The following is a 27,387-nucleotide window of genomic DNA, read 5'->3' as shown; positions in this document are numbered from 1 at the left end:
ACCGCGGACTGGAAGAAACGTTTTCCTTTAACTTCTTGGTGACAGGGTAGCGTGGATGAATTGAGTAGCGTGGATGAAGGTGCCCAGAGTAAACTGCCTGCTACTCTGTCCCAGATGTGAATATATGCATAGTATTAGTAGTATTGGATATAAAACACTCTGAAGTTTCTAAAACTGTTTGAATGATGTCTGTGAGTATAACAGAACTCATATGGCAGGTGAAAACCTGAGAAAAATCCAATCAGGAAGTGGGACATCTGAGGTTTGTCATTTTTCAACTCTTTGCCATTCCAATATACAGTGTAAATGGGGTCATGTTGCACTTCCTAAGGCTTCCACTAGATGTCAACTGTCTTTAGAACATTGTTTCAGGCTTCTACTGAAGTGGGGGCGAATGAGAGGGGATTGAGCCCGGTGTCTGGCAGAGTCCCACAGGCTTCTTATTCTATGTTTAGTTTCCTGTCTGAACAGCTTCACAGTTTGTTTTTTTGTTTTGTATAGTTTGTTCAGTGTTCTTTCTTTAATTAAAGTAGTATGAACACTTACCACACTGCGCCTTGGTCTCCTCCATACAACGACCGTGACACACAGACTCTGAGGCACGGTCCCGAGAGTTAGCTCTCGTTCCATTGCTTTTCTACAGACATAGGAATTCTCCGGTTGGAACATTATAGACGATTTATGATAAAAAAAGACATTCTAAAGATTGATTCTATACTTAGTTTGACAAGTTTCTACGGGCTGTAACGGAACTTTTCGTTCGGCTGGCATTTGGATTTGTTTACCAAACGCCCTAACAAAAGAAGCTATTTGGACATAAACAATTAACTTTATTGAAAAAAATCTCAAATTTATTGTGGAACTGGGATTCCTGGGAGTGCATTCTGATGAAGATCATCAAAGGTAAGTGAATATTTATAATGCTATATCTGACAAATGTTGACTACACAATATGGCTGATATCTTTTTGGCTGCTTTGTTGTCTGAACGCTGTACTCAGATTATTGCATGGTTTTCTTTTTCCGTAAAGTTAAGAAAAAAATCTGACAGCGGTTGCATTAAGGAGAAGTATATCTCTAATTCCATGTATAACAGTTGTATTTTCATCAACATTTATAATGAGTATTTATGTAAATAGATGTGGCTCTGCACAATCACAGCATGTTTTAGAACTACTGAACGTAACGCGCCAATATAAATATGCACTTCATCAAACAAAACATACATGTATTGTGTAACATGAAGTCCTATGAGTGTCATCTGATGAAGATCATCAAAGGTTAGTGATTAATTTTATCTCCATTTGTGCTTTTTGTGACTCCTCTCTTTGGCTGGAAAAATGGCTGTGTTGTACTATGAGTTGGTGGTGACCTAACATAATCGTTTGTGGTGCTTTCGCTGTAAAGCCTTTTTGAAAATCAGACACTGTGGCTGGATTAACGAGAAGTTTATCTTTAAAATGGTTTAAAATACTTGTATGCTTGAGGAATTTTAATTAATCATGAGATTTGTTGTTGTTTTGAATTTGGCGCCCTGCACTTTCACTGGCTGTTGGTGAGGTGGGACGCTACCGTCCCACATATCCCAGAGAGGTTAACGAGCCCGAAGAGAAGGATATCCTGCTTTCACTATAACAGGCCCAGATCCACACATTTTGTGTGAAGAAAAGATGCAGGAAAAGGGGCCGCAGATCAGGCAGCCTTCTGAGAATCCGTAGGCGAGCGAGTAAACTCCCACTGCCATTAGTTCTTCTTGCTAACGTGCAATCATTGGAAAATAAAATTGATGACCTACGATTAAGCTTATCCTATCAACAGGACATCAAAAACTAACATATTATTTTTCACTGAGACATGGCTGAACGACGATAAGGACAATATAGAACTGGCAGGATTTTCCATGCTCCGGCAGAACAGAGATGCTACCTCTGGTAAGAAGAGGGGTGGGGGTGTGTGTCTATTTGTCAATAACAGCTGGTGCGCAATGTCTAATATTAAAGAAGTATCAAGGTATTGCTCACCTGAGGTAGAGTACCTTATGATAAGCTGTAGACCATCTACCAAGAGAGTTCTCATCTCTATTATTCATAGCAGTCTATTTACCAACACAGAACTAAACTGGCACTAAGACCGCTCTTAACGAACTCTAAGGCCATAAGCAAACAAGAAAATGCTCACCCAGAAGCAGTGCTCCTAGTGGCCGGGGACTTTAATGAAGGCAAACTTAAATCAGTTTTACCAGCATGTCACATGTGCAACCAGAGAAAAAAAAATATCCACTCAGTGGATTTACTCCACACAGAGCTCTCCATTTGGCAAATCTAACCATAATTCTATCCTCCTGATTCCTGCTTACAAGAAAAAACTAAAGCAGGAAGTACCAGTGACTCACTCAATACGGAAGTGGTCAGATGCTACACTAGAGGACAGTTTTGCTAGCACAGACTGGAATATATTCCAGGTTTCATCCAATGGCATTGAGGAGAACACCACCTCAGTCATCGGCTTCATCAGTAAATGCATCGACGATGTCGTCCCCACAGTGACTGTACGTACATATCCTAACCAGAAGCCATGGATTACAGGCAAAATCCACATTGAGCTAAAGGCTGGAGCTGCTGCTGTCAAGGAGCAGAACACTTTTCCAGATGCTTATAAGAAATCCCGCTATGCCCTCAGGCGAACCATCAAACAAGCGAAGCGTCAATACAGGATTAAGACTGAATCCTACTACACAGACGAGCGTCAGAGCCGGATGTGGCAGGGCCTGAAAACTACTACGGATGACAAAAGGGAAATCCAGACACGAGCTGCCCATTGACGCGAGCCTACCAGACAAGCTAAATGCCTTTTATGCTCGCTTCGAGGCAAGCAACACTGAAACATGCACAAGAGCACCAGCTGTTCTGGATGACTGAGTGATAATGCTCTCGGTAGCCAATGTGAACAAAAGCTTTAAACAGGTCAACATTCACAAAGCCGCTGGGCCAGACTGATTACCAGGATGTGTACTCAAAGCATGCGCAAACCTACTGGCAAGTGTCTTCACTTGACATTTTCAACCTCTCCCTGACCTAGTCTGTATACTTACATGTTTCAAACAGACCACAATAGTCCCTGTGCTCAAGGAAGTGAAGGTAACCTGCCTAAATGATTACGCCCCGTGGCACTCACGTCGGTAGCCATGAAGTGATTTGAAAGGCTGGTCATGGCTCACATCAACAGCATCCTCCCGGACACCCTAGACCCACTCCAATTCGCATACCGCCCCAACAGATCCACAGATGACGCAATCTCAATCGCACTCCACACTGCCCTTTCTCACCTGGACAAAATAAACACCTATGTGAGAATGCTGTTCATTGACTACAGCTCAGCGTTCAACACCATAGTGCCCACGAAGCTCATCACTAAGCTAAGGACTCTGGGACAAAACACCTCCCTCTGCAACTGGATCCTGGATTTCCTGATGGGCCGCCCCCAGGTGGTAAGAGTAGGCAACAACACGTCTGCCACGCTGATCCCTAACACTGAGATCCCTGAGGGGTGTATACTTAGTCCCCTCCTGTAGTCCCTGTTCACCCACGACTGTGTGGCCAAGCACGACTCCAACACCCTCATTAAGTTCTGACGACACAACAGTGGTAGGCCTGATCACCGACGAAACGGCCTATAGGGAGGTGGTCAGAGAACTGGCAGTGTGGTGCCAGGACAACAACCTCTCCCTCAATGTGAGTCAGAGAAAGGAGACGATCGTGGACTACAGGAAAACGCAGGCTGAACAGGCCCCCATTAACATTAACATGGCTGTATTGGAGTGGGTCGAGAGTATCAAGTTCTTTGGTGTCCACATCACCAAACTACCATGGTCCAAACATACCAAGACAGTCGTGAAGAGGGCACGACAAAACCTTTTCCCCCTCAGGAGATTGAAAAGATTTGGCATGGTGGTAGGCGTAGGCAACAACACATCTGCCACGCTGATCCTGAACACTGAGGCCCCTCAGGGGTGCATGATTAGTGGCCAAGCACGATTCCAACACCAGCATTAAGTTTGCTGACAACAGAACAGTGGTAGGCCTGATCACCAACAACGATGAGACAGTCTATAGGGAGGTAGTCAGAGACCTGGAAGTGTGGTGCCAGGACAACAACCTCTATCTCAACATGACAAGATTGTCACGTTGATTGTGGACTATAGGAAAAGGAGGGCCGAACAGGCCCCCATTAACCTCGACAGGGCTGTAGTGGAGCGGGTTCCTTGGTGTCCACATCAACAAAATATCATGGTCCAAACACACCAAGAAAATCGTGAAGAGGGCACGACAACACATTTTCCCCCCCAGGAGACTGAAAAGATTTGGCATGGGTCCTCAGATCCTCAAAAAGAGGATAGTGCGTACGGCCAGTACATCACTGGGGCCAAGCTCCCTGACATCCAGGACCATATACTATGGTCAACGACTCCAGTCACCAAAGTCATGGACTGCACGGCAAGCGGTACCAGAGCACCAAGTCTAGGACCAAAAGGCTCCTTAACAGCTTCTACTCCCAAGTCATAAGACTGCTGAACAACTAATCAAATGACCACCGGATTATTTACATTGAATCTCCCCCTTTTGTTTTTTTACACTGCTGCTACTCGCTGTTTATTATCTATGCATAGTCATTTTACCTCAATTAACCTGTACCCCTGCACATTGACTAGGCACCGATACCCCCTGTATATAGCCTCGTTATAGTTATGTACATTTCTTGTGTTACCTTGTGATTGATTCGATTTTTAAACTTTATTTGATACTGTATACTCGTTGTTGGTTTGGGATTGAAATGGGATGTGCGGGGGTTCGCGAGTGGCTTTTTACTATTTCTTTGGAATCCTCACGTCTTACTTACTAACCAGGTTGTGACAAAACCATCTGTAGAGTTGAAAATGCAATGGAAACCAATTAAACTTGAATTGGTTTTATTATGGCGGGAACTTATGTGCTCTACGTCATCACACACAGCCTTTAATCCACAACAAGTCAAGTTGATAGAAACACATCTTTCCGATTTAAAAAAAATATTTGCATAAATTTGTCACTAATATATTTTTATATTTTTGGGGGGTCCAAATCAGAGGTTTTGTACTGTATTTATTTAATATTATATGAATCATACTTTATAAGTGGCCAATGAGGGAGCAATCAATTAGATGAATTTCTCAGATATTAAATTATATTTCAACAAAATAATGCTGCAGGAATACTAATATTATCTGCTTCTAACTAGAGAAAGTATTTCTGGACAATCTAAGATGGTGGGTTTCAAAATCCTATTTTTTGTGCTTTTTGAGGTGGAACAACCCTTGGGCCATAGTGATGTTAAAAGCAGGTGTTTGGTGTGTTACTGAAGTCAAGCACAGTACAGGTATTGTTTGGTGACAGGGCTGTGTGAAGGGAGTGGGGGAGGGGGAAAGAGGAAGGGTAGAGAGAAGGAGAAAAGAGGCAAACTGAACATTCTCTTGTACATTGTTATGTGATGTAGCCTAACAGGCACGCTGTGATGTTTATGATGTCACTGGGTTATGATGTTGTGGTATTTCAATTGTCTGTCATAATTAAAACTACCAAATGTAGTGTTGTGCCATTCAGGTCACTTTATGTCATAATCATGTTAATTACCAGATTTTCATGTCACAGTTATGCAAACTATTTATTGTTCAAGTTTTTTCAGTATAATGTCATAATGAGTTAAGTTCAAACTCAACACACACCTTTTTCGTCAACGCAAATCTTCCTAAACTCAACAGATAGAAGGCGGATGTGGGTACGGCAGACCCGCGAGCAGCTGCGGCCCCTCATGAGTTCAGATTTTTTGTGGCCCCCACCCCATTCAAAGTTGCCTAAAGTCACAAAACTGGAGAACAGCAATCAAATAGGCCTACAGAAACAGGACTTAAAGGTTGAAACAGGCTCACACTTTCACAATGAGTCAGTTGCAAAGAAAAGCTGTGATTTTTTAATTCAGGCTTTTAACACCATTCAGTCTGGCAGATTAGATAACAAGCTGGAAAATCACCATTAGCCAACTTTTTGGGCTTTAAAAAAAATATCAAAACATGGATACAACAGAGCCCCTTGCTGTGCCCAGATTAAATGTAAAAGGACTGTATACATGCAATCTGTGTTTGATAAGACAACGCTGAAGACAAGCACCCAACCACAGTAGAGCCAAACCATATCATCCATGTTATTCAAACATGAGTGCACAATTAGGGGGTTTATCAGGAGGGACAGACTGTTTATAGACCTTGAAAAGCACTAAAGGCCAGGGAGAGGAGGAACTGGGGCTGGGGGGGGGTTCTGTTTGCTCATTGTTGAATAGTTCGTTGAGTGAGTGAAAAAGGCAGCTTCTTGCTGCATTACAGTTGTATCAGTCCTCCATTTATCTGCTCCATCAGATGAGGTTCATGTTCAATGGGGCTGCATGTTCATGCAGAGGGTGGGGGTGTAGCAGCAGTGGACCTGCCCCTGGGTAGCCTACAAGATGGAGGTCGACACTTTCTGCCTAACTTCATCCCTGCCCTCATTTCTGACACAAAAGCACCCAGACTTCAACTGAACGAGGTGCATGAACCCACTCTCTCACGTTCTGCTGCTGGCCCTGACAACCTCTAAGGTTCGACTGTCAGATTCACATAACATCGCTCTCCATCTCTGACACACACACTGCCCTGACTACTGTAAGGTACGTCCCTCAACTTCTGTTTAACATCCAATCTCATCCTATATAAATTAAATATTGTATCCAATAATGATAGCGACAGTGTAAGCCATAGTGTATTCAGGCTGATGGGTAGAACCACACAATGGCTCATTTTGCAATGTACAGCAGCTCTTGAAAGCTAAATAGGTCAGCCTCAGTCCCTCATTGTGTTGTAGTTTCAGCAAAAGCTTATTGAGAGCTTCACTTTAAAAACCACTCGTTATCGTGTGTGCAGAGCATAGTCTACACACTATCAGAAACTGTTAAAAAGCAGATAAGCAAATATGTTCTCACTGAAAATGATTTAAAAAACAAACTCATATTTAGGAATAAGGATATCTTACCTGTATGAATCTGATCCTGAAGCTGATAATATGATATGTAATATAATGTGGTCGTTTATTATAAATAAAACCGAAATTGCCATATTAGCTTTTGAGAATAGAGCAAATGCCTTCATTTAACTTTGATCAGATGACTCAAACTGCTGCTATTTGATTATTGTGTTGGGTGTCAAGGAATGGTGGAAGATCCTTGGTAGATAGTTAACCTTGACTGTTCTTACCAAATCCCAAAAATGTGCTCTCTGAGATGTTAACTTACTAACGTGATCGTAGCTGACAATTAGCTACTAGCTGGCCAGAGACCTAGCTGGCGTTGTGATATTCTCAAGTAGATAGCTAGTTATGATGCATCTTTAAACAACGCAGTGAAGAAGGGTATGTAGCTGCTTCTCTTAATTTATTTCTGCTCTATTTAAACAATGAACTACCAGTAAAAAATAAATACAAATACAAATCAGGTCCAATTTGCGAACTCGGCTTGCTTGATAACAAATAACGTTACGTGCGCCATGTTGTTGTGCCAAGCGATGTCAGCCCCAGTCGCACAAACCAAGTAAATAAATACACACAGGCGTAAAAAAAAAAACATTATACTCACCATCATAACTTCTGAATAAGCCCAGGACGAAAAGCGTTAACAATATTTGTTTCTTAGCCATGATCGTTATATTCCCATTGCATTGCATTAATATGTTGGGTGGTGTGGTATTGACAGCAGTGCGAGACACAACCAACGATTTAAATATACATCATTGGACACACAGCTCCAGCCAGCCAGCAGACAGACGCCTTAAAGGGGTGTGGATAATTTAAAGGAGAGGAATGGCTAACTAGCTGTTATTTTGAAGTAGGGCGATAAAATAAACTAGATAAGATTAGAAAGCACAATGTAACGTCAAGGCTTAAAATAATGTAATATGATAATGTGATTTTATACCCAGGTGGTTTAAATATTGAATAGGCCTTTAACATCTTATGTACCACCCACATAGAACATGATCTCTATAATATTTTTAAAATGTAACTTGGCAAGTCAGCTAAGAACAAATTCTTATTTACAAAACTGCCTTGTTCAGGCGTAGAATTTTTACCTTGTCAGCTCAGGGATTAAATCGGGCAACCTTTCAGTTACTGGACCAGTGCTCTAACCACTAGTAAACCACCCCAGTAAAGCTGCCCCAATAAGAATACCCATACCACTGCCCCACTTTATCAGACTATGCTACTGAACTTCTGAAAAATAAACAGTGTGTATGCATTGAAATTGACACCATACATCTAAAAAGGAGGACACAGAAATCAACTCCATCTTTTTGAGAGAGCCGTGTCCCTCCCTCCTAGACACCGAAATGTGCCTTTAGGCTGGACACAGTACAGTAATCCCTCCATTGTCATTGTATTGTATTATATTGTAGAGGCATCAGAGTTACCTAATACTGTCTTTCCGCTCAGCTCCACCTTGGATTGATTTATTTGTCCACAGTAGAAGAGGGTGTGGTCCTGCTCATGTATGTCACATATAGAGGGAGCTAGTTTGATCCAGTTTATTGTATCTCTCTCTCTCTCTTGCTCTCTCTCTCTCTCACACACACACACACACACATTGTGCTGAACACATTCAAGAATAGTTTTGCACATCATAGTAAGTATCCAGTATTATTTAATGCAGTCATAAGGAACAGCCCACAGGGCACAGATGTTAATTCAACATCTATTCCATGTTGATTCAACGTAATTTAATTGAAATTACGTTAAAACAACATTGATTCAAACAGTGTGTACCAGTGGGAGTGTAGTGTTCAAAGCAATGCAGCTCTGTCTTGCTACAGTACATGTATACTCCCAACATTTCTCCTGGAACCGATAATACGAGATGTGTGCATACAACACGAGTTGATTTAATTACTCATGATTACCATCTAGATACCGAATCCAGTGAAGCACTCATGATCTCTCTCTCTCTCTTTCGTAAAAATAAATAAATAGAAGCTCTTTTTTCCTCTGTAACTCTCCATTTGTCCAGCATTCAAATAACTAAAAGAGCAGACATTTACCCGAAATAAACTTTGTAATATCTTTGGTTACATAAATTAAAGTCATGAATATTATACGAACTATAGCCTAATTCCAGTTGTAATTATTTGCATAAAGGTTGAACTCCTTTGAATTAGCTCCAGACCATAATCTAGTGTCCTCTACCTTTATAGGGGGATTGGTCTGTACATTATGGCAACGCCTAATCCCCCTAAATCTAAAAAAAAATATTCTGCCCTTGGCCCCCAGTCAACCCCCACCACGCCCTAGGTTGCCAGACTGACCAGACAGGCGGAGGCTTTGAAGGGGTATTATCTCTCTGAAGTTCACTGACTCCCACACATACAGATATTTACAACCATATTCCGACAGGCCTACTACACATAGCTTACACAGAGAGAAGTGTAGAGAGGAAACACTGCCTTCAACCATATACTGACAAACTGTAAGACACATTATCTGATGGATAGGAGTGTGGGACACAAATGCATTATTTCTGGGGGGGTCAAAATGTGGATTAAGGTGAAGTATAATCCAAAGAACCAATGTCTTTTTTTGCATTAGTATTCTTTTGTTGTGTCGTTTTTGCAAGTGTGACCAATAAGTCATGTGAAATTACATTTCCATTTTGATTAGCTTAGCTAGAGCTCATTAGTTTTGCCTATTACACTCTGATCTTAAAAGTAGCATTTTTAAATCGATGCCGTCTTGTAGTTGCATTCACTTATTGTACTTTGATAATTTTACCTTTTGATTGTAATATTTCCAGTCACACTGCGTCGACAGTCTTGAGTAAAGCCGCGAGGAATGAAAAAAGAGAAACAAGGTCGCCCTCTGGTGTCAGATTTGAGGTAAAGTGTAGCCCAAGTAAAGTCTGTCAAGTTCTTTTTACACCTGAAAATAGCACGTGCCAACTTTGCACTATTGCATGCTTGTATCTGGCTTATACATCATTCAAATGTTTGTTTTTTTTATGTTTAAAAATCTACCTAGGATGGCATGGCCCATTATACCTTTAACTTCATGTCAGAGGATTACTATTTTGAAATTAGACTCAGCGATATGACGTAGATTGAGAGAGTAAACAGCATAGTGGGTCAATTTCCGCATCAACTAAGAGCGTTGAAGACTTGATTTACACAACTCAGTCCTGACTCCTAAATCTTAAAATAGCCTCAGCCCTCCATTTAAGGACCACGGTAAACAGCACCGAATCAAATGACATCATAAACAGACATCATTCACAATGGTTTATTTACACAATAAAGTCACCAACACACACATATATACATACATACATACATACATTTATATATATATACACATACATACATACAGTGGGGCAAACAAGTATTTAGTCAGCCACCAATTGTGCAAGTTCTCCCACTTAAAAGATGCGAGAGGCCTGTAAATCTTCATCATAGGTACACTTCAACTATGACAGACAAAATGAGAAAAAAAATCCAGAAAATCACATTGTAGGATTTTTTATGAATTTATTTGCAAATTATGGTGGAAAATAAGTATTTGGTCACCTACAAACAAGCAAGATTTCTGGCTCTCACAGACCTGTAACTTCTTCTTTAAGAGGCTCCTCTGTCCTCCACTCGTTACCTGTATTAATAGCACCTGTTTGAACTTGTTATCAGTAAGAACAAATGCTTATTTACAATGACGGCCTAGGAACAGTGGGTTAACTGCCTGTTCAGGGGCAGAACGACAGATTTGTACCTTGTCAGCTCGGGGATTTGAACTTGCAACCTTCCGGTTACTAGTCCAACGCTCTAACCACTAGGCTACTCTGCCGCCCCTACACTTGAATACATTTAGTTATAAAACATTCACAAATGTAGTGCACTGGGCCTTTACTGGTCGTGTAATTTTTTATTTATTTTTATAATATTTACAAAGCAGTATGAATATGATGGCCTTTAAATAATCAATTTTACTGCATTGGCCATAAAACCGAGTCCAGACCTTTGAGTAATTTGAGCAGTACTTCATAATTCAGATGTTTGGAGTACAACTCCAGGAAAAATATATTGGAAGTTATTGGAAATGTGTGGCATCGAAATAAATTGGCAGCTTTAGACATCTCACTACTTCTCTCTCTTCTTTTTCCTTTCCTTTTCCTTCTTGGCCTTCTCTTTTTCTTTCTCTGCCTTCTTCTCTTGATTCTCTGCTTTGTACTTCCATACAGGCAGCTCCAGGTGACCCTTGTGCCTCTTCTTCTTTTTTTCCTTGCTAGGTGTGGGCTCTCCAGATTTCACTATCTGGATCTTGGGGATGCAGCCGGAAGGGAACACACTATTCCTGTGGGCCATGTTCCTGGGCATGAAGGTGCGCACCCTGGTGGAGGCTATAGAGATAATACTGCCCCTGCGCTCTGTGTCCACACAGCAGGACGTGGCGATGGTCTCGGCCAAGTGGATGTGTGGAATGATGGAGGAGACGGAGCCGTTGCTGTGGCACACAGAGCTCTCCTCCAGCTTCTTCTCTGAGTGCTTCTTCCTCAGCTCAGGCACGGCCAAGCGCCTCTTTCCCACCTCGGGGGGGCTGGTGGGGCATAGCGGCCGGCAGGCGGTGGCCACCAAAGGGCTGTGGATGCTGGTGGTGATACGCACCATATGGTCCAAGACCCCGGGTCTTGGAGAAAATTGAAGCTGAAGGTGGACTTGATGCGCTGGGTGATCATCTGTCCGGTGCTCTTGTTGGCTGTGGCTTTGGCCACCAGCACTTTCAGTTCTGGCCACTCGGGGACGTAGCTCTCAGTAAACTGCTCGGCTCTAGGCCGCAGGTTGAGGCGGCGGAGGCGGCTCTCGTAGCGGCCCGTCTTTAGTGCCCAGTCCCGGGCACTCTTCTGCTTCCTGGTGTCTATTGCATTTAGGTCTGCACCTGGAAGAGAAATAGCAGTGAAGGGAAAAAATAAAATAGCTTTCAGGTCATAATATTTCTCCATTGAAACACTTTCATTCACATTCCATTGCATATAGATATATATATATTATAGCACCATAATGATAATCATGTGCTACATGAATAAGAAAACATAGATGCTTCTTGGTTTATGATGGATAGAGGGGAGAATTAATTATCTTTAATGTGATGGGGGAAAGGCTTCAGTTAGCTGAGCATGTTTTCCTCAACTCTGTTTAGAAGTATACCCTTTGGAATCTCTAAAGTAATTTAATGAATTTAATGTCAGCGGACACACTGTTGTGTGTCTGATAATACATGTGAGCTATGTGAACTGTGAACTGCACAAACATACAATGAAGGCTTATACCCAGTATACGCAGGTAAATTGGGGTCAGAATTGTGTTTTTATACTTGTAACATCAATTTCTCAGGTTATCTAAACATTTCTAAGATGTTTTCTCATGACTACAGTATGGTGTGTATGGTAGCGTTGAAGTGGAGGAGGCCTCTCACTCACCGGCCATGGCAGCTTTAATGAGTGCGGTGAAGCCACGGCAATCCCGGATCTCTGTGTCTGCCCCGGGGTAGTAGTTTAGGATGTAGGTCACTGTAATGGTGTGACCTGGAGAAGGATACAGGGTGAGAATGGGTTCAGGGTATCATGAGGTGCCATCGAAAATACTAAAGGCCTGTCACAAATTTCACCATTATTTCCTATATAGTGCACTACTTTTGAAGTAGTAAGTACCACAGATAGAACAGATAATGAGCCAGATATTTCACTGGATGTTTGAATGTGAAAAATCTGGAGGGCGTTTCCACTCACTACCAAATAAGGTGAGGAGAGGAAGCCCAGTGGCCGGCAGTGGGAGAAGATGGAGTGATATGGGTTTTGGCCAACATTCTGCTAATTTTCTCATCGATTAAACATTTAATCTCTATACAATTTTCTCTTTCCAAAACTATAATCTGTCATCTGTACTGCCCCCAGAAACATTCTCCTTTTACTCTCTATTCCAGATGTCCTAGACAACCAATTCTCATAGCTTTCAGCCGTACCCTTAGCCTACTCCTCCTCTGTTCCTCTGGTGATGTGGAGGTGAATCCAGGCCCTGCAGTGCCTAGCTCCACTCCTATTCCCCAGGCACTCTCTTTTGATGACTTTTGTAACCGTAATAGCCTTGGTTTCATGCATGTTAACATTAGAAGCCTCCTCCCTAAGTTTGTTTTATTCACTGCTTTAGCACACTCTACCAACCCTGATGTCCTAGCCGTGTCTGAATCCTGGTTTAGGAAGACCACCAAAAGCTCTGAAATCTCCATCCCTAACTACAACATTTTCAGACAAGATAGGACGACCAAAGGGGGCGGTGTTGCAATCTACTACAGAGATAGCCTGCAGAGTTCTGTCCTACTATCCAGGTCTGTACCCAAACAATTTGAACTTCTACTTTTAAAAATCCACCTCTCTAAAAACAAGTCTCACACCGTTGCCGCCTGCTATAGACCACCCTCTGCCCCCAGCTGTGCTCTGGACACCATATGTGAACTGATTGCCCCCCATCTATCTTCAGAGCTTGTGCTGCTAGGTGACCTAAACTGGGACATGCTTAACATCCCAGCCATCCTACAATCTAAGCTTGATGCCCTCAATCTCACACAAATGATCAATGAACCTATCAGGTACCACCCCAAAGCCGTAAACACGGGCACCCTCATAGATATTATCCTAACCAACTTGCCGTCTAAATACACCTCTGCTGTTTTCAACCAAGATCTCAGCGATCACTGCCTCAACGACCTCCACTCATCACTGTCAAACGCTCCCTGAAACACTTCAGCGAGCAGGCCTTCTAATCGACCTGGCCCGGGTATCCTGGAAAGATATTGACCTCATCCCGTCAGTAGAGGATGCCTGGTTATTTTTTTTAAAATGCCTTCCTCACCATCTTAAATAAGCATGCCCCATTCAAGAAATTTAGAACCAGGAACAGATATAGCCCTTGGTTCTCTCCAGACCTGACTGCACTTAACCAACACAAAATCATCCTGTGGCGTTCTGCATTAGCATCAAACAGCCCTCGTGATATGCAACTTTTAAGGGAAGTTAGAAACCAATATACACAGGCAGTTAGAAAAGCCAAGGCTAGCTTTTTCCAGCAGAAATTTGCTTCCTGCAACACAAACTCAAAAAAGTTCTGGGACACTGTAAAGTCCATGGAGAATAAGAACACCTCCTCCCAGCTGCCCACTGCACTGAGGATAGGAAACTCTGTCATCACCGATAAATCCACTAAAATTGAGAATTTCAATAAGCATTTTTCGACAGCTGGCCATGCTTTCCACTTGGCTACCCATACCCCGGTCAACAGCACTGCACCCCCCACAGCAACTCGCCCAAGCCTTCCCCATATCTCCTTCTCTCAAATCCAGTCTGCTGGAGTTCTGAAAGAGCTGCAAAATCTGGACCCCTACAAATCAGCCGAGCTAGACAATCTGGACCCTTTCTTTCTAAAACTAGCTGCCGAAATTGTTGCAACCCCTATTATCAGCCTGTTCAACCTCTCTTTCGTGTCGTCTGAGATTCCCAAAGATTGGAAAGCAGCTGCGGTCATCACCCTCTTCAAAGGGGGGAGACACTCTAGACCCAAACTGCTACAGACCTATATCTATCCTACCCTGCCTTCTAAGGTCTTAGAAAGCCAAGTCAACAAACAGATTACCGACCATTTAGAATCCCACCGCACCTTCTCCGCTATGCAATCTGGTTTCAGAGCTGGTCATGGGTGCACCTCAGCCACGCTCAAGGTCCTAAATGATATCTTAACCGCCATCGATAAGAAACAATACTGTGCAGCCGTATTCATTGACCTGGCCAAGGCTTTCGACTCTGTCAGTCACCACAACCTCATCGGCAGACTCGATTGCCTTGGTTTCTCAAATGATAGCCTCTCCTGATTCACCAACTACTTCTCTGATAGAGTTCAGTGTGTCAAATCGGAGGGCCTGTTGTCCGGGCCTCTGACAATCTCTATGGGGGTGCCACAGGGTTCAATTATTGGGCCGACTCTCTTCTCTGTATATATCAATGATGTTGATCTTGCTGCTGGTGAATCTCTGATCCACCTCTACGCAGACGACGCCATTCTGTATACTTCTGGCCCTTCTTTGGACACTGTGTTAACAACCCTCCAGACGAGCTTCAATGCCAGACATACCCTTGTAAAACTGACCATCCTACCGATCATCGACTTTGGCGATGTCATTTACAAAATAGCCTCCAATACCCTACTCAATAAATTGGATGCAGTCTATCACAGTGCCATCCATTTTGTCACCAAAGCCCCATATACTACCCACAACTGCGACCTGTACGCTCTCGTTGTCTGGCCCTCGCTTCACTCCCGTCGCCAAACCCACTGGCTCCAGGTCATCTACAAGACCCTGCTAGGTAAAGTCCCCCCTTATCTCAGCTCGCTGGTCACCATAGCAGCACCCACCTGTAGCACGCGCTCCAGCAGGTATATCTCTCTGGTCACGCCCAAAACCAATTCTTCCTTTGACCGTCTCTCCTTCCAGGTCTCTGCTGCCAATGACTGGAACGAACTACAAAAATCTCTGAAACTGGAAACACTTATCTCCCTCTAGCTTCAGGCACCAGCTGTCAGAGCAGCTCACAGATTACTGCACCTGTACATAGCCCATCTATAATTTAGCCCAAACACCTACCTCTTCCCCTACTGTATTTATTTTTTATTTTAGCTCCTTTGCACCCCATTATTTTTATTTCTACTTTGCACATTCTTCCACTGCAAATCAACCATTCCAGTGTTTTACTTGCTATATTGTATTTACTTTGCCACCATGGCCTTTTTTTTGTTGCCTTTACCTCCCTTATTTCACCTCATTTGCTCATATTGTATATATACTTATTTTTCTATTGTATTATTGACTGTATGTTTGTTTTACTCTATGTGTAACTCTGTGTTGTTGTATGTGTCGAACTGCTTTGCTTTATCTTGGCCAGGTCGCAATTGTAAATGAGAACTTGTTCTCCACTAGCCTACCTGGTGAAATAAAGGTGAAATAAAAATAAATAAATAAACAAACAGAATGGACAGTGTTTTGTAGACTTTACCCTTTGTCAAAGTTTTTTTTAAATGTAGTTGTTTAAAAGGAGTGCAAGGGCAAAATGAGTTATTGCACACGCATACTTCACAGGGTATACGTTCCCCAAGGGAAATATTCAAATAAATACTAGAACGCGCCAATAGGATCTCACCACCACCTTGCTTGTTCTGCCCACTATGATTCATTTTCTCCCATTGGAAACGACAGGCTCTGGTATACCCTGGATTAGTTATAAAAATCTTTGGTTGTACTCTATAAAGGTAATATAGGTTCAATTTGGGATGCAACCTAGAGATGTGCTAATGAGGTTTCACTGTGTACTATTTAGTAATAGGTCTGGTGAGAGTGGCTCACCTGCTTGTGCAACGATCATCAGTGCTGTGTTGCCATCGTTGTCCTGTTGATTTATGTCCAGGTAGGGACAGTGGTAAAGAGATTGCACAATGTCCAAACAACCCTTATAGCACGCCACCATCAGTCCAGTCTGTTGGGTAAAAAATGTGGATTAGACCGATGAAGAAAAAATCTGACTGCGTCAGAGTGAAGGCTGCAATTAAGTCCAACAACAATTTTACATGACTTGATTGAAGCATTCTGTGTCTTCCTACAGGGGGCATGATGCTCCTGGTATTTGAACTAGTAACCCTCAGGACTCGCTGGATCATACACCCCCAAAAGCTATCCCAAATGTGAAATAGCAAGAGAGACCCATACCCAGCCGTTGTGGTCTACCGCCATGACCTCCTCTTTTGTAACCCCTCTCTCCAGAACCTTTCGGAGCGCCAGGGGGTCATTCCGAGTGCACACATCATACAGCGTGTTGGCAGTACCCTGTGAATCACCTTCCTGCTCGTAGTCTGGAAGCACTGAGTCATCTGAGAGGACACTCCCGGAATCTAACACACTCCCTGACAAAGACACCTCTGAGGCGTCCTTGTCAGGGCCTTTGCCCAGGAGGGGATCCTCAGACACAGGGTTCTTCACAGCAGCCATCTTGAAAGAGATGGAACTGGACCCTCAGCCTACATCACAACTGGAGCTTTGAGAAACAGAACAAGAGGGGTCAAATGTCAGAGACTAAAACGCAGTCTGGCATAGGCACACACCTAGAGACCTCTAGGGAAATAAACCAGGGGTCAGACCAGTCTGTTGATTGTGTTAACGTTGAAGTTGAGGCAAAACCACAGAGCCATTCAATGGGCCATTAGAATGATCTATAGATCAACAACACATTTCTCTGATATGATTGACAGATTGACTGGAGGAAACGCAACATAATTCTCCATCAGGGATAATGATGGTTTATCTCTTTGAGAGTGGTTACACTTCTCCAGCCCTATCCCTCAGCTGTTTACCAAATAAGTGGGGGGATGACCGGTTTGTTGTTGTCCTAGATTGCCCATTTAATCTCTGTGTATGGCAACAGAACGGTTGTGGCTGAGCGAACTCAACGTGCCTTCAGTGTTGAATAACTGGATTAGCATCTGAAAGCCCTTCTGAACACAATGCTAAATTCACACTAAGAAGAAAAAGAGTCACACGTGGGACTTCAGCGGCTCGTGTTTGGGTTTTAAATCCAGCCACACCTGTACCAGGCCATCCTCGCATCTTGGCCATTGAAACGTCTCTGGTTGTTTTTCGCTTACGAGGATAAGCCTCAGAGATGTTGAGATGTTGGATATACGTATTACTGATGCATAACGCATCACAGATACATGTAACCTCACACTAATTGTACAGTTGTGCCAATTTCTCACAAGTGTTTCAACGACCCCAGCGACCCCACATCAGGGTGCCACACTGTTAAAGAACAAATGGAGGGTTGAGAAACCAATAGATAGACAGAGGACCACTGAGGATAGAGTGTCACCCAGGGAGACAGGTGTTTCAGAGATGCTGATGTAAAACACATCAACAGAGTCCCTGGGGTTACAAAGCCTCTTATGCAAGATTAAAGGCACTCTATTTGCAAAACATGGAACCATCTATAATATAAGCTTGAGAATTTGTTCTACATCGTCTTTGATGTCCAGAGCACAGACTGAAATGCAGTTGAGCGTCCTGAACCATTGCCTCTTAACGGCAGAAAACAGTCAACAACTGTTGTGCTCTGTTCAATTATCGTTCACCTGAGCATGCACATTTCTGGAAGATCATTATAAAGAACACAATCTATAATTAAATATTCAAAACTGTCTCTAGTAGAACGTCTCTGGCAGAACATCTTTTAAAACCCATCCCTGAAGAATGCACTTACCTCAAAAATCTAACTGGTTTCTACTCACTCTGTCTCTTGAGAAGATATTGTTCAAACTGCCAAAAAAAGTATTCTCTATAGATATGATACACCACCCAACAACCATGTAAAGATACAGAAGTCACTTCCTAATCCACCTCTTATCCTGTGTCCTTCCAGTGAGTGACAGGTGAATGCAGGTTTCCCACACAGGCCCATTTACGCCGGTGCATTTCCCTTCTCCATCCCATAGTCTGCCGGACGACATGAGGATCAGAGGAGGAGTCTTAACGTAGACACCAGGTGTCTCAAGTCAGCCAGCATGCTCTCTCGCCTCATCCCAATTACTGAGGATTTCAAGATGACTGGCCATTTCCATCTCTCTCTACAAACCACAAATACATTGAGACCTATGCCACCTTAAGTCTGAAACAAACCGACTGTCCCTTTCCCTCTTATATTGTCCTCTCTGAGCCACTGTAACACAGTGTTAGGAAATGATGTTGTGTAATCACGAGTGTCATGCAAGGTTTTCCCCCCATTTCATTCAGTTAATCCATTCCCTTATTGGACATCTTTTCGAAGCAGACAGGTATGACTGTTGTGCCAAAGTCCCCCTCAAGCCAACAAACTTCCCCCTTGTGTTGTCCTCCTGACCAATGAGAGGTATTTCTCTTACAGTCATACTTACCTCACCATCTTGTGGCTCCCCAGTTTGAACACTGTTCTAATGTGTCATTCATGGTTTGTGAAGACCGGTCTCGTATTTTTACAAATGATGTGATTTGTGGCTTAAAAACAACACAGATGTGTTTATGACCCATTACAAAGGTCTACGTGAGAGTAAACAGTCCAGTGGTGTTGAAGACAGAACTGTAGGGGAAACAAGGAAGAAGGAGGCAAAGAGATGACTCAGCAAAGTCTGCCCAACAGACCTTTGCCATGATGCCTCTGTCATAATCTTATTTTGTCTGTTCTTTATTTTCTCTGATATTCCACCTGTCTGGCAGGGTGACTCCCTCAAGCTTCTCATTCCATCCAAAAACACATAGTCCTGATCAGAGTTTACTGTGGGACACAGCTTTGTTACCAAACACACTGTTGCTTGTCAAGCCCCACCAATGGGGTGTCCTAGACTGGGGTAAGGCTGGAATGAAGTGGTATAAGTACTCGTATAACGACACATGACATGGATACAAAACGAGAGGTGACACTCCCACCGCCTCTTTTTCTCGATCTTGCTCTTTCTATTTAGATTATGATTCGATAATACACTAAAAACAGCCAACTTCTTCTCATCTTTTAAATAGTGTTTGTTGTTCAACATGCCAGAGCCAGACAGAGAGCAATGATCTGGTGCTTTAATGAAAGCAGCTTATGCCAGCGGAGTCTAAATGTTTTCTAGGACTTCAAATCTATCAAATCTATCACTTTTCTCATGGTCATTTAATTCCCACTAAGATCTTCTTATCTGTTGGTTTGATTTCGCAGACTAGTGGAACAGCTTAGATTTACCACAGAGTGGCGCTACTGCTGAGCTAAAAACAAAACAGAACTCCTGTCCTTTTACAGTACAAAACTAGAAAGAGAGATTTAGCTGTTTTTTTCTGATTCAGTTCTTGGGGTTTACCTCATATGTTTTTTCATGGACACACTCATTCGTCCTATCTCCTGATATGGGACTGGAAAGAAGCTACAATATCTTTCAGGGAAAGGAACTGGGGCTATGTCTAAACCCAAATCTATGTTTAACCAAAGTCATGGGTCTGGCTAATATTGGATTCTTGGCAGTTGATCAATAATGAATCTCCAATGGTTATGGCTTTGAAAAAGGGTTTAAATAGACATATTCCCTGCTGGTTATTCCTAATAATTTCTATTTTTCATTCACTCAGGAACTCAGTCATAAACATATATGAAAACATACTGTTGGGGAGAGTAGGGAAGTTGAGCAAAAGGGGTAAGTTGAGCTACCTTGTTTCTCAGAAACCATATACAAAATTAATTAGGAAGTCATCATTTCATGGAGTCTGTGAAGGAAGAAACCACATGGAAAAAGTGGTAGCAACTTACGTCCAAATAGATTTTCACCAAGTCAAATGAATTTATTGTGTTAGAGGTTACATGATGTTTGTATCTAAACCAAACTAGATCATTTTAAGATTGTTCTATACATCAGTTAGAGTCTCCATAAGCTTCAATATGAGCTCCTACACCTAACATGATGAAGATGCATCCTTGTAGCTGTGGGCTAATATAGTAAAAATATTTGCCTTGGGGTAAGTTGAGCCAATGACCATGGGGTAAATTGAGCAAATATTTGAGCCAATGGCAAGTTAAGCAAACTCAAGTGTTTTCTTCCCAGGCTAATGCAAGGCATTATCATTAGGATATGAGGTATCAACAGGGCCTGGCCTATGTTGTAAGTGTTTAAAAAAGTACAACGTTAAAATGATTCAAATACAAAAATAAATTGTGTGTGTTTTGAATCATCTTTGGGAAAAAAAGAGAGATGTGGATTTTAAAATGTTGTGGTAATTTCATTCAATACAGAAATTTGTAGACGGCTTAATTTACCCCATACCTGGGATAAGTTGTGCCAAGAGACCACTTTTTGGGGGCAAACTACAGTGTTCTTTCTAAACTGTAAAGTTTCATGAATTCTGATTATTTCCAGGGATGCACAACATCCCAAAATATATATAGGTATCTTTACTAAAAAGAAAACTATATTTCCCTTGACGGATGCTGAATGTAAAAAATGACTCAGCTTACCCCGCTCTCCCCTACATACGCTCACACACACTGAATCAAATATTCCCATTCTAACTTACTTTCAGTGTATCAAACATATACACATGAAGCCTACATCACATGTACAAATGGTATCTGGAGGAGGACAACAGTGCAATGCTGCAACTGTCTGAAAACTGTTTTTGTGTTGTCTCAGAGGTACAGGCCACTGGGGCAAATGGTGAGTGGGTGTTTTGAGAGTGTTATAACTGTGTTTTATACAGAGGACAAACAATGCCTCTGTTAGTGATGATACTAATACTAGGATTCTTGGAAACATAATGTGTGTCTCTCACAGAAACAAGCATTACAAAGCAAACTTACACACACACACACACACACACACACACACACACACACACACACACACACACACACACACACACACACACACACACACACACACACACACACACACACACACACACACACACACACACACACACACACAGAATAAGCAAATATATATACACAGACAAGCGTATACCCATACAGTAAGTCAAAAGTTTGGACACACCAACTCATTCAACGATTTTTGTTTATTTTGACTATTTTCTACATTATAGAATAATACTGAAGAAATACATACTTTGAAATAACCCATATTGAATCATGTAGTAACCAAAAAAGTGTTAAACAAATCAAAATTTACTTTATATTTTTCAAAGTAGCCACCCTTTGCCATGATGACAGCTTTGAACACTCTTGGCATTCTCTCAACCAGCTTAACCTGGAATGATTTTCCAACAGTCTATAAAATGAGTTTCCACATATGCTGAGCACTTGTTGGCTGCTTTTACTTCCCTCTGCGGTCCAACTCATCCCAAACTATCTGAATTGGGTTGAGGTCGGGTGATTGTGGAGACCAGGTCATCTCATGCAGCACTCCATCACTCTCATTCTTAGTCAAATAGCCTTTACAGAGCTTGGAGGTGTGTTGGGTCATTGTCCTGTTGAAAAACAAATTTAAAAAAACTAAGCTCAAACCAGATGGGATGGCGTATCGCTGCAGAATGCTGTGGTAGTCATGCTGGTTAAGTGTGCCTTGAATTCAAAATAAATCACAGACAGTGTCACTAGCAAAGCACCCCCACACCATCACACCTCCTCCTCCATGCTTCATGGAGGGAACCAGACATGCGTAGATCATCCATTAACCTACTCTGCGTCTCACAAAGACATGGCGATTGGAACCAAAGGACAAATTTCCACTGGTCTAATGTCCATTGCTCGTGTTTCTTGGCCTAAGCAAGTCTCTTCTTATTATTGATGTCCATTAGTAGTGGTTTCAAATCAAATCAAAATCTAATTTTATTTTATTTGTCACATACAGATGGTTAGCAGATGTTAATGCAAGTGTAGTGAAAAGCTTGTGCTTCTAGTTCCGACAATGCAATAATAACCAACGAGTAATCTAACCTAACAATTTCACAACAACTACCTTATACACAGAAGTGTAAAGGGATGAAGAATATGTACATAAAGATATATGAATGAGTGATGGTACAGAACGGCATAGGCAAGATGCAGTAGATGGTATCGAGTACAGTATATACATATGAGATGAGCAATGTAGAGTATGTAAACATTATATTAAGTGGCATTGTTAAAAGTGGCTAGTGATGCTTTTTTTTTTTTACATCAGTTTCCATTATTAAAGTGGCTGGAGTTGAGTCAGCAGCCACTCAATGTTAGTGATGGCTGTTTAACAGTCTGATGGCCTTGAGATAGAAGCTGTTTTTCAGTCTCTCTAATAGCTTGTTTGATTGCCTTGCGGGGGGAATAGCTACACTGTTTGTATTCGGTCATGTTTCCGGTCACCTTGCCCTGGTTAAAAGCAATGGTTGGCACTTTCAGTTTCGTGCAAATACTGCCATCAATCCAAGGTTTCTGTTTTGGGAATGCTTTAATAGACATCACCGATGCACTTGTTAATAAACTCGCTCACCGAATCAGCGTATTCGTCAATGTTGTTGTTTGACGCAATGCGGAACATATCCCAATCCACGTGATCGAAGCAATCTTGAAGCGTGGAATCAGATTTGTCGGGCCAGCGTTGAACAGACCTGAGCACTGGAGCTTCCTGTTTTAGTCTCTGGTTTCTTTGCAGCAATTCGACCATGAAGAACTGATTCTCGACTCCGTTGATTCTCGTTGATGTTGAGATGTGTCTGTTTCTTGAACGCTGTGAAGCATTTACAGTGGGGCAAAAAAGTATTTAGTCAGCCACCAATTGTGCAAGTTCTCCCACTTAAAAAGATGAGAGAGGCCTGTAATTTTCATCATAGGTACATTTCAATTATGACAGACAAAATGAGAAAAGAAATCCAGAAAATCATATTGTAGGATTTTTAATGAATTTATTTGCAAATTATGGTGGAAAATAAGAATTTGGTCACCTACAAACAAGCAAGATTTCTGGCTCACACAGACCTGTAACTTCTTCTTTAAGAGGCTCATCTGTCCTCCACTCGTTACCTGTATTAATGGCACCTGTTTGAACTTGTTGTCAGTATAAAAGACACCTGTCCACAACCTCAAACAGTCACACTCCAAACTCCCCTATGGCCAAGACCAAAGAGCTGTCAAAGGACACCAGAAATAAAGTTCTTGAAATGTTCTGCATTGACTGCTGTTCATGTCTTAAAGTAATGATGGACTGTCATTTTGATTAGCTTATTTCAGCTGTTCTTGCCATAATATGGACTTGGTCTTTTACCAAATAGGGCTATGTTCTGTATACCACCCCTACCTTGTCACAACCCAACTGATTGGCTCAAACGCATTAAGAAGTTAACTTTTAACAAGGCACACCTGTTCATTGAAATGCATTCCAGGTGACTACCTCATGAAGCTGGTTTAGAGAATGCCAAGAGTGTGCAAAGCTGTCATCAAGGCAAAGGGTGGCAACTTTGAAGAATCTAAAATCTAAAATCTATTTTGATTTGTTTAACACTTTTTTGTTTACTACACGATTCCATTTGTGTTATTTCATAGTTTTGATGTCTGCACTATTACTATACAATGTAGAAAATGGTCAAAAACCCTTGAATGAGTAGGTGTGTCCAAATATTTGACTGGTACTGTGTGTCCATAGACATACAGCCAGACAACAGAGAACATTTGGTGGAGACACAGAAGTGCATGTATTAATGGTTTGTTCTTTCTTTCTTTCTTTCTTTCTCTCTCTCTCTCTCACTCCCTCTCTCTCTTTCTCTGTGTCTTTCATTACAATGCGGGGAAAAGAGAAGAAAGTGTAGGAAAAGAGATATATAATGTAATGTTATTGGTCACATGCACCGAATACAACAAGTGTAGACTTTACAGTGAAATGCTTACTTACAAGCACATTCCCAACAATGCAGAGATAAAAAGCACATTGTAACACAAAAACAATAATGAGGCTATATACAAGGAGTACCAGTACCGAGTCAATGTACAGGGGTATGAGGTAGTTGAGGTAGTTGAAGTAATAAAGTATGTACATGTAGGTAGGGGTAAAAGTGACTAGGAAATCATGGTATATAATAAACAGAGTAGCAGTGTATTTTAAATGTGGAAGTGTGTCTATGTGTGGGTGTGTGTGTTTTGTGTTTGTGAGCATATGTGTGTTGGGAGTGTCAGTGTAATATGTGTGAGTGTGTGGGTAGAGGTGAGTGTACATAGAACCAGTGCAAGGAAGTTAGTGCAAAACATTCAGATAAAGAATTAAATAATAAAGGGGGTCAATGTAAACATTCCAGGAAGCCATTAGATTAACTGATCAGCAGTCTTATGGCTTTGGGTAGAAGCTGTTCAGGTGCCTTTTGGTTCCAGATTTGGCGCTCCGGTACCACTTGCCGTGTGGTAGCAGAGAGAAAAGTCATGGCTTGGGTGACTGGAGTCTTTTACATTATTTTTAGGGCCTTCCTCTGACACCGCCTGGTATAGAGGTCCTGGATGGCAGGGAGCTCGGCCCCAGTGATGTTCTGGGCTGTACGCACGACATGAGAGAAAGCGATAAGAAGAGGGAGGTTGCTAGGGGAAGGATGAGGAAAGGGGTGAAATGGTTGGTTACATCTGATACCCAATACCAAAGAAGGCAGTTGGAGTGGGTAAGGAGCAAATGGAAATCTGTTACAGAACTTCGACATGACAGAGGAATTTGTTCTGTTTTTTTTTCATAGAGTTTGAAGGGGTTTTATAGGATAGATTTGGTTAGATGGACATTTTTAGCTTGTGCTGAAGGTTCTGAAGGTTCAGAAGCTGCTCTGAGAGCAAGAGACTACTGGGAAAAGGGAGGAAAATAATCTAAGGGTTTGAAGAGAAGATACACAGAAAGCATAGAAGGACATGTATATTCTACCATGTAAGCTGCAGTAAGGTAGTTTACACAATATACATCACAGAAGACTGAAGTATAAGAAAAGCGTTTAACTTAGAAACACCTGATTTTCTGCGTAAAAAAACAATGTTATTAATTATGAAAAGTATTAATAACATTCCACCCATGAGGCCACTGAAGGGCCATTTGGTCATTTGTCTGCAGGAAAGGGCTACGAGCCACATCATAGCACTGTAAGATAATAAGTAAACACACAGTGCATTCAGATAATATTCAGACCCCTTGACTTTTTCCACATTTTGTAATGCTACAGCCTTATTCAAAAAATTTTAAAATATTTTTTTTACAAACAATAAACAATAACCCATAATGATGAATTGAAAACAGATTGTTAGATTTTTTTGCAAATGCATTAAAAAATATATAAAACAGAAATACCATATTTACATAAGTATTCAGACCCTTTGCCATGAGACACGAAATTGAGAGAAGGTGCATCCTGTTTGCATTGATCATCCTTGAGATTTTACAACTCGATTGGAGTCCACCTTTGGCAAATTCAATTGATTGTACAGGATTTGGAAAGGCACCTGCACCTGTCTATATTAGGTCACACAGTTGACAGTGCATGTCAGAGCAAAAACCAAGGCATGAGGTCGAAGGAATTGTCCTTAGAAAAAATAACTGCAGCATTGAAGGTCCCCAAGAACACAGTGGCCTCCATCATTCTTAAATGGAAGAAGTTTGGAACCACCAAGACTCGTCCTAGAGCTGGCTGCCCGGCCAAACTGAGCAATCGGGTAGAAGGGCCTTGGGCAGGGAGGTGACCAAGGGCCCGATGGTCACTCTGACAGAGCTCCAGAGTTCCTCTGTGGAGCTGGGAGAACCTTCCAGAAGGACAAACATCTCTGTAGCACCACCAATCAGGCCTTTGTGGTAGAGTGGTCACTCCTCAGTAAAAGGCACATGACAGCCCACTTGGAGTTTGCCAAAAGGCACCTAAAGGACTCTCAGACCATGAGAAACAATATTGTCTGATTAAAGAAAGATTGAACTCTTTGGCTGAATGCCAAGCATCACATCTGGAGGAAACCTGGCACCATCCATATGGTGATGCATGGTGGTGACAGCATCATGCTGTGTGGATGTTTTTCAGGGACAGGGACTGGGAGACTAGTCAAGACTGAAAGAAAGATTAACGGAAAAAAGTACAGAAAGATCCTTGATGAAAACCTGCTCTAGAGCGCTCAGGACCTCAGACTGGGGCCAAGGTTCACCTTCCAACAGGACAGCGACCATAAGCACACAGCCAAGACAACACAGGAGTGGCTTCGGGACAAGTCTCTGAATGTCCTTGAGTGGCCCAGCCAGAGCCCGGACTTGAACCTGATCAAACATCTCTGGAGAGACCTGAAAATAGCTGTACAGCGATGCTCCCCATCCAACCTGATAGAGCTTGAGAGGATCTGCAGAGAAGAATGGCAGAAACTCCCCAAATACAGGTGTGCCAAGCTTGTAGCGTCATACCCAAGAAGAATCGAGGCTGTAATCGCTGCCAAAGGTGCTTCAACAAAGTACTGAGTATAGGGTGTCTGTTCCCAATAATGTTTGCACTATGTTTTGTGCTGCTACTATGTTGTGCTGCTGCCATGTTGTGTTGCTACCATGTTGTTGTCATGTTGAGTTGCTACTATGCTGTATTTTCATGTGTTGCTGCCATGCTATGTTGTTGTCTTAGGTCTCTTTATGTAGCGTTATGGTGTCTCTCTTGATATGATGTGTGTTTTGTCCTATATTTTTATTTATTTTACATTTTTAATCCCAGCCCCAGTCCCCACAGGAGGCCTTTAGCCTTCT

At 42.1% G+C, this 27,387-nt stretch overlaps 1 protein-coding gene and 1 pseudogene across 1 annotated transcript in view; both read right to left on the bottom strand.

Moving 5' to 3' along the window:
• The window catches only part of LOC109891141 (activin receptor type-1B), a 34,103-nt gene extending 26,212 nt beyond the window's left edge, over positions 1-7,891 (bottom strand). Inside the window, exon 1 of the mRNA XM_020483469.2 lies at positions 7,692-7,891. Within this exon, the coding sequence (XP_020339058.1) occupies positions 7,692-7,779 (88 nt within the window). The 5' untranslated portion in view covers positions 7,780-7,891. The remainder of the gene's footprint in view (positions 1-7,691) is intronic.
• A 3,335-nt stretch (positions 7,892-11,226) lies between these two features.
• Positions 11,227-16,652, bottom strand: LOC116374113 (ankyrin repeat domain-containing protein 33B-like; annotated as a pseudogene).
• Positions 16,653-27,387: the final 10,735 nt, after the last annotated feature.

This window comes from Oncorhynchus kisutch, linkage group LG5 (genome assembly GCF_002021735.2).
Source record: "Oncorhynchus kisutch isolate 150728-3 linkage group LG5, Okis_V2, whole genome shotgun sequence".
Lineage (NCBI taxonomy): Eukaryota > Metazoa > Chordata > Actinopteri > Salmoniformes > Salmonidae > Oncorhynchus > Oncorhynchus kisutch.
This window is presented reverse-complemented; position numbering and strand designations above follow the sequence as displayed.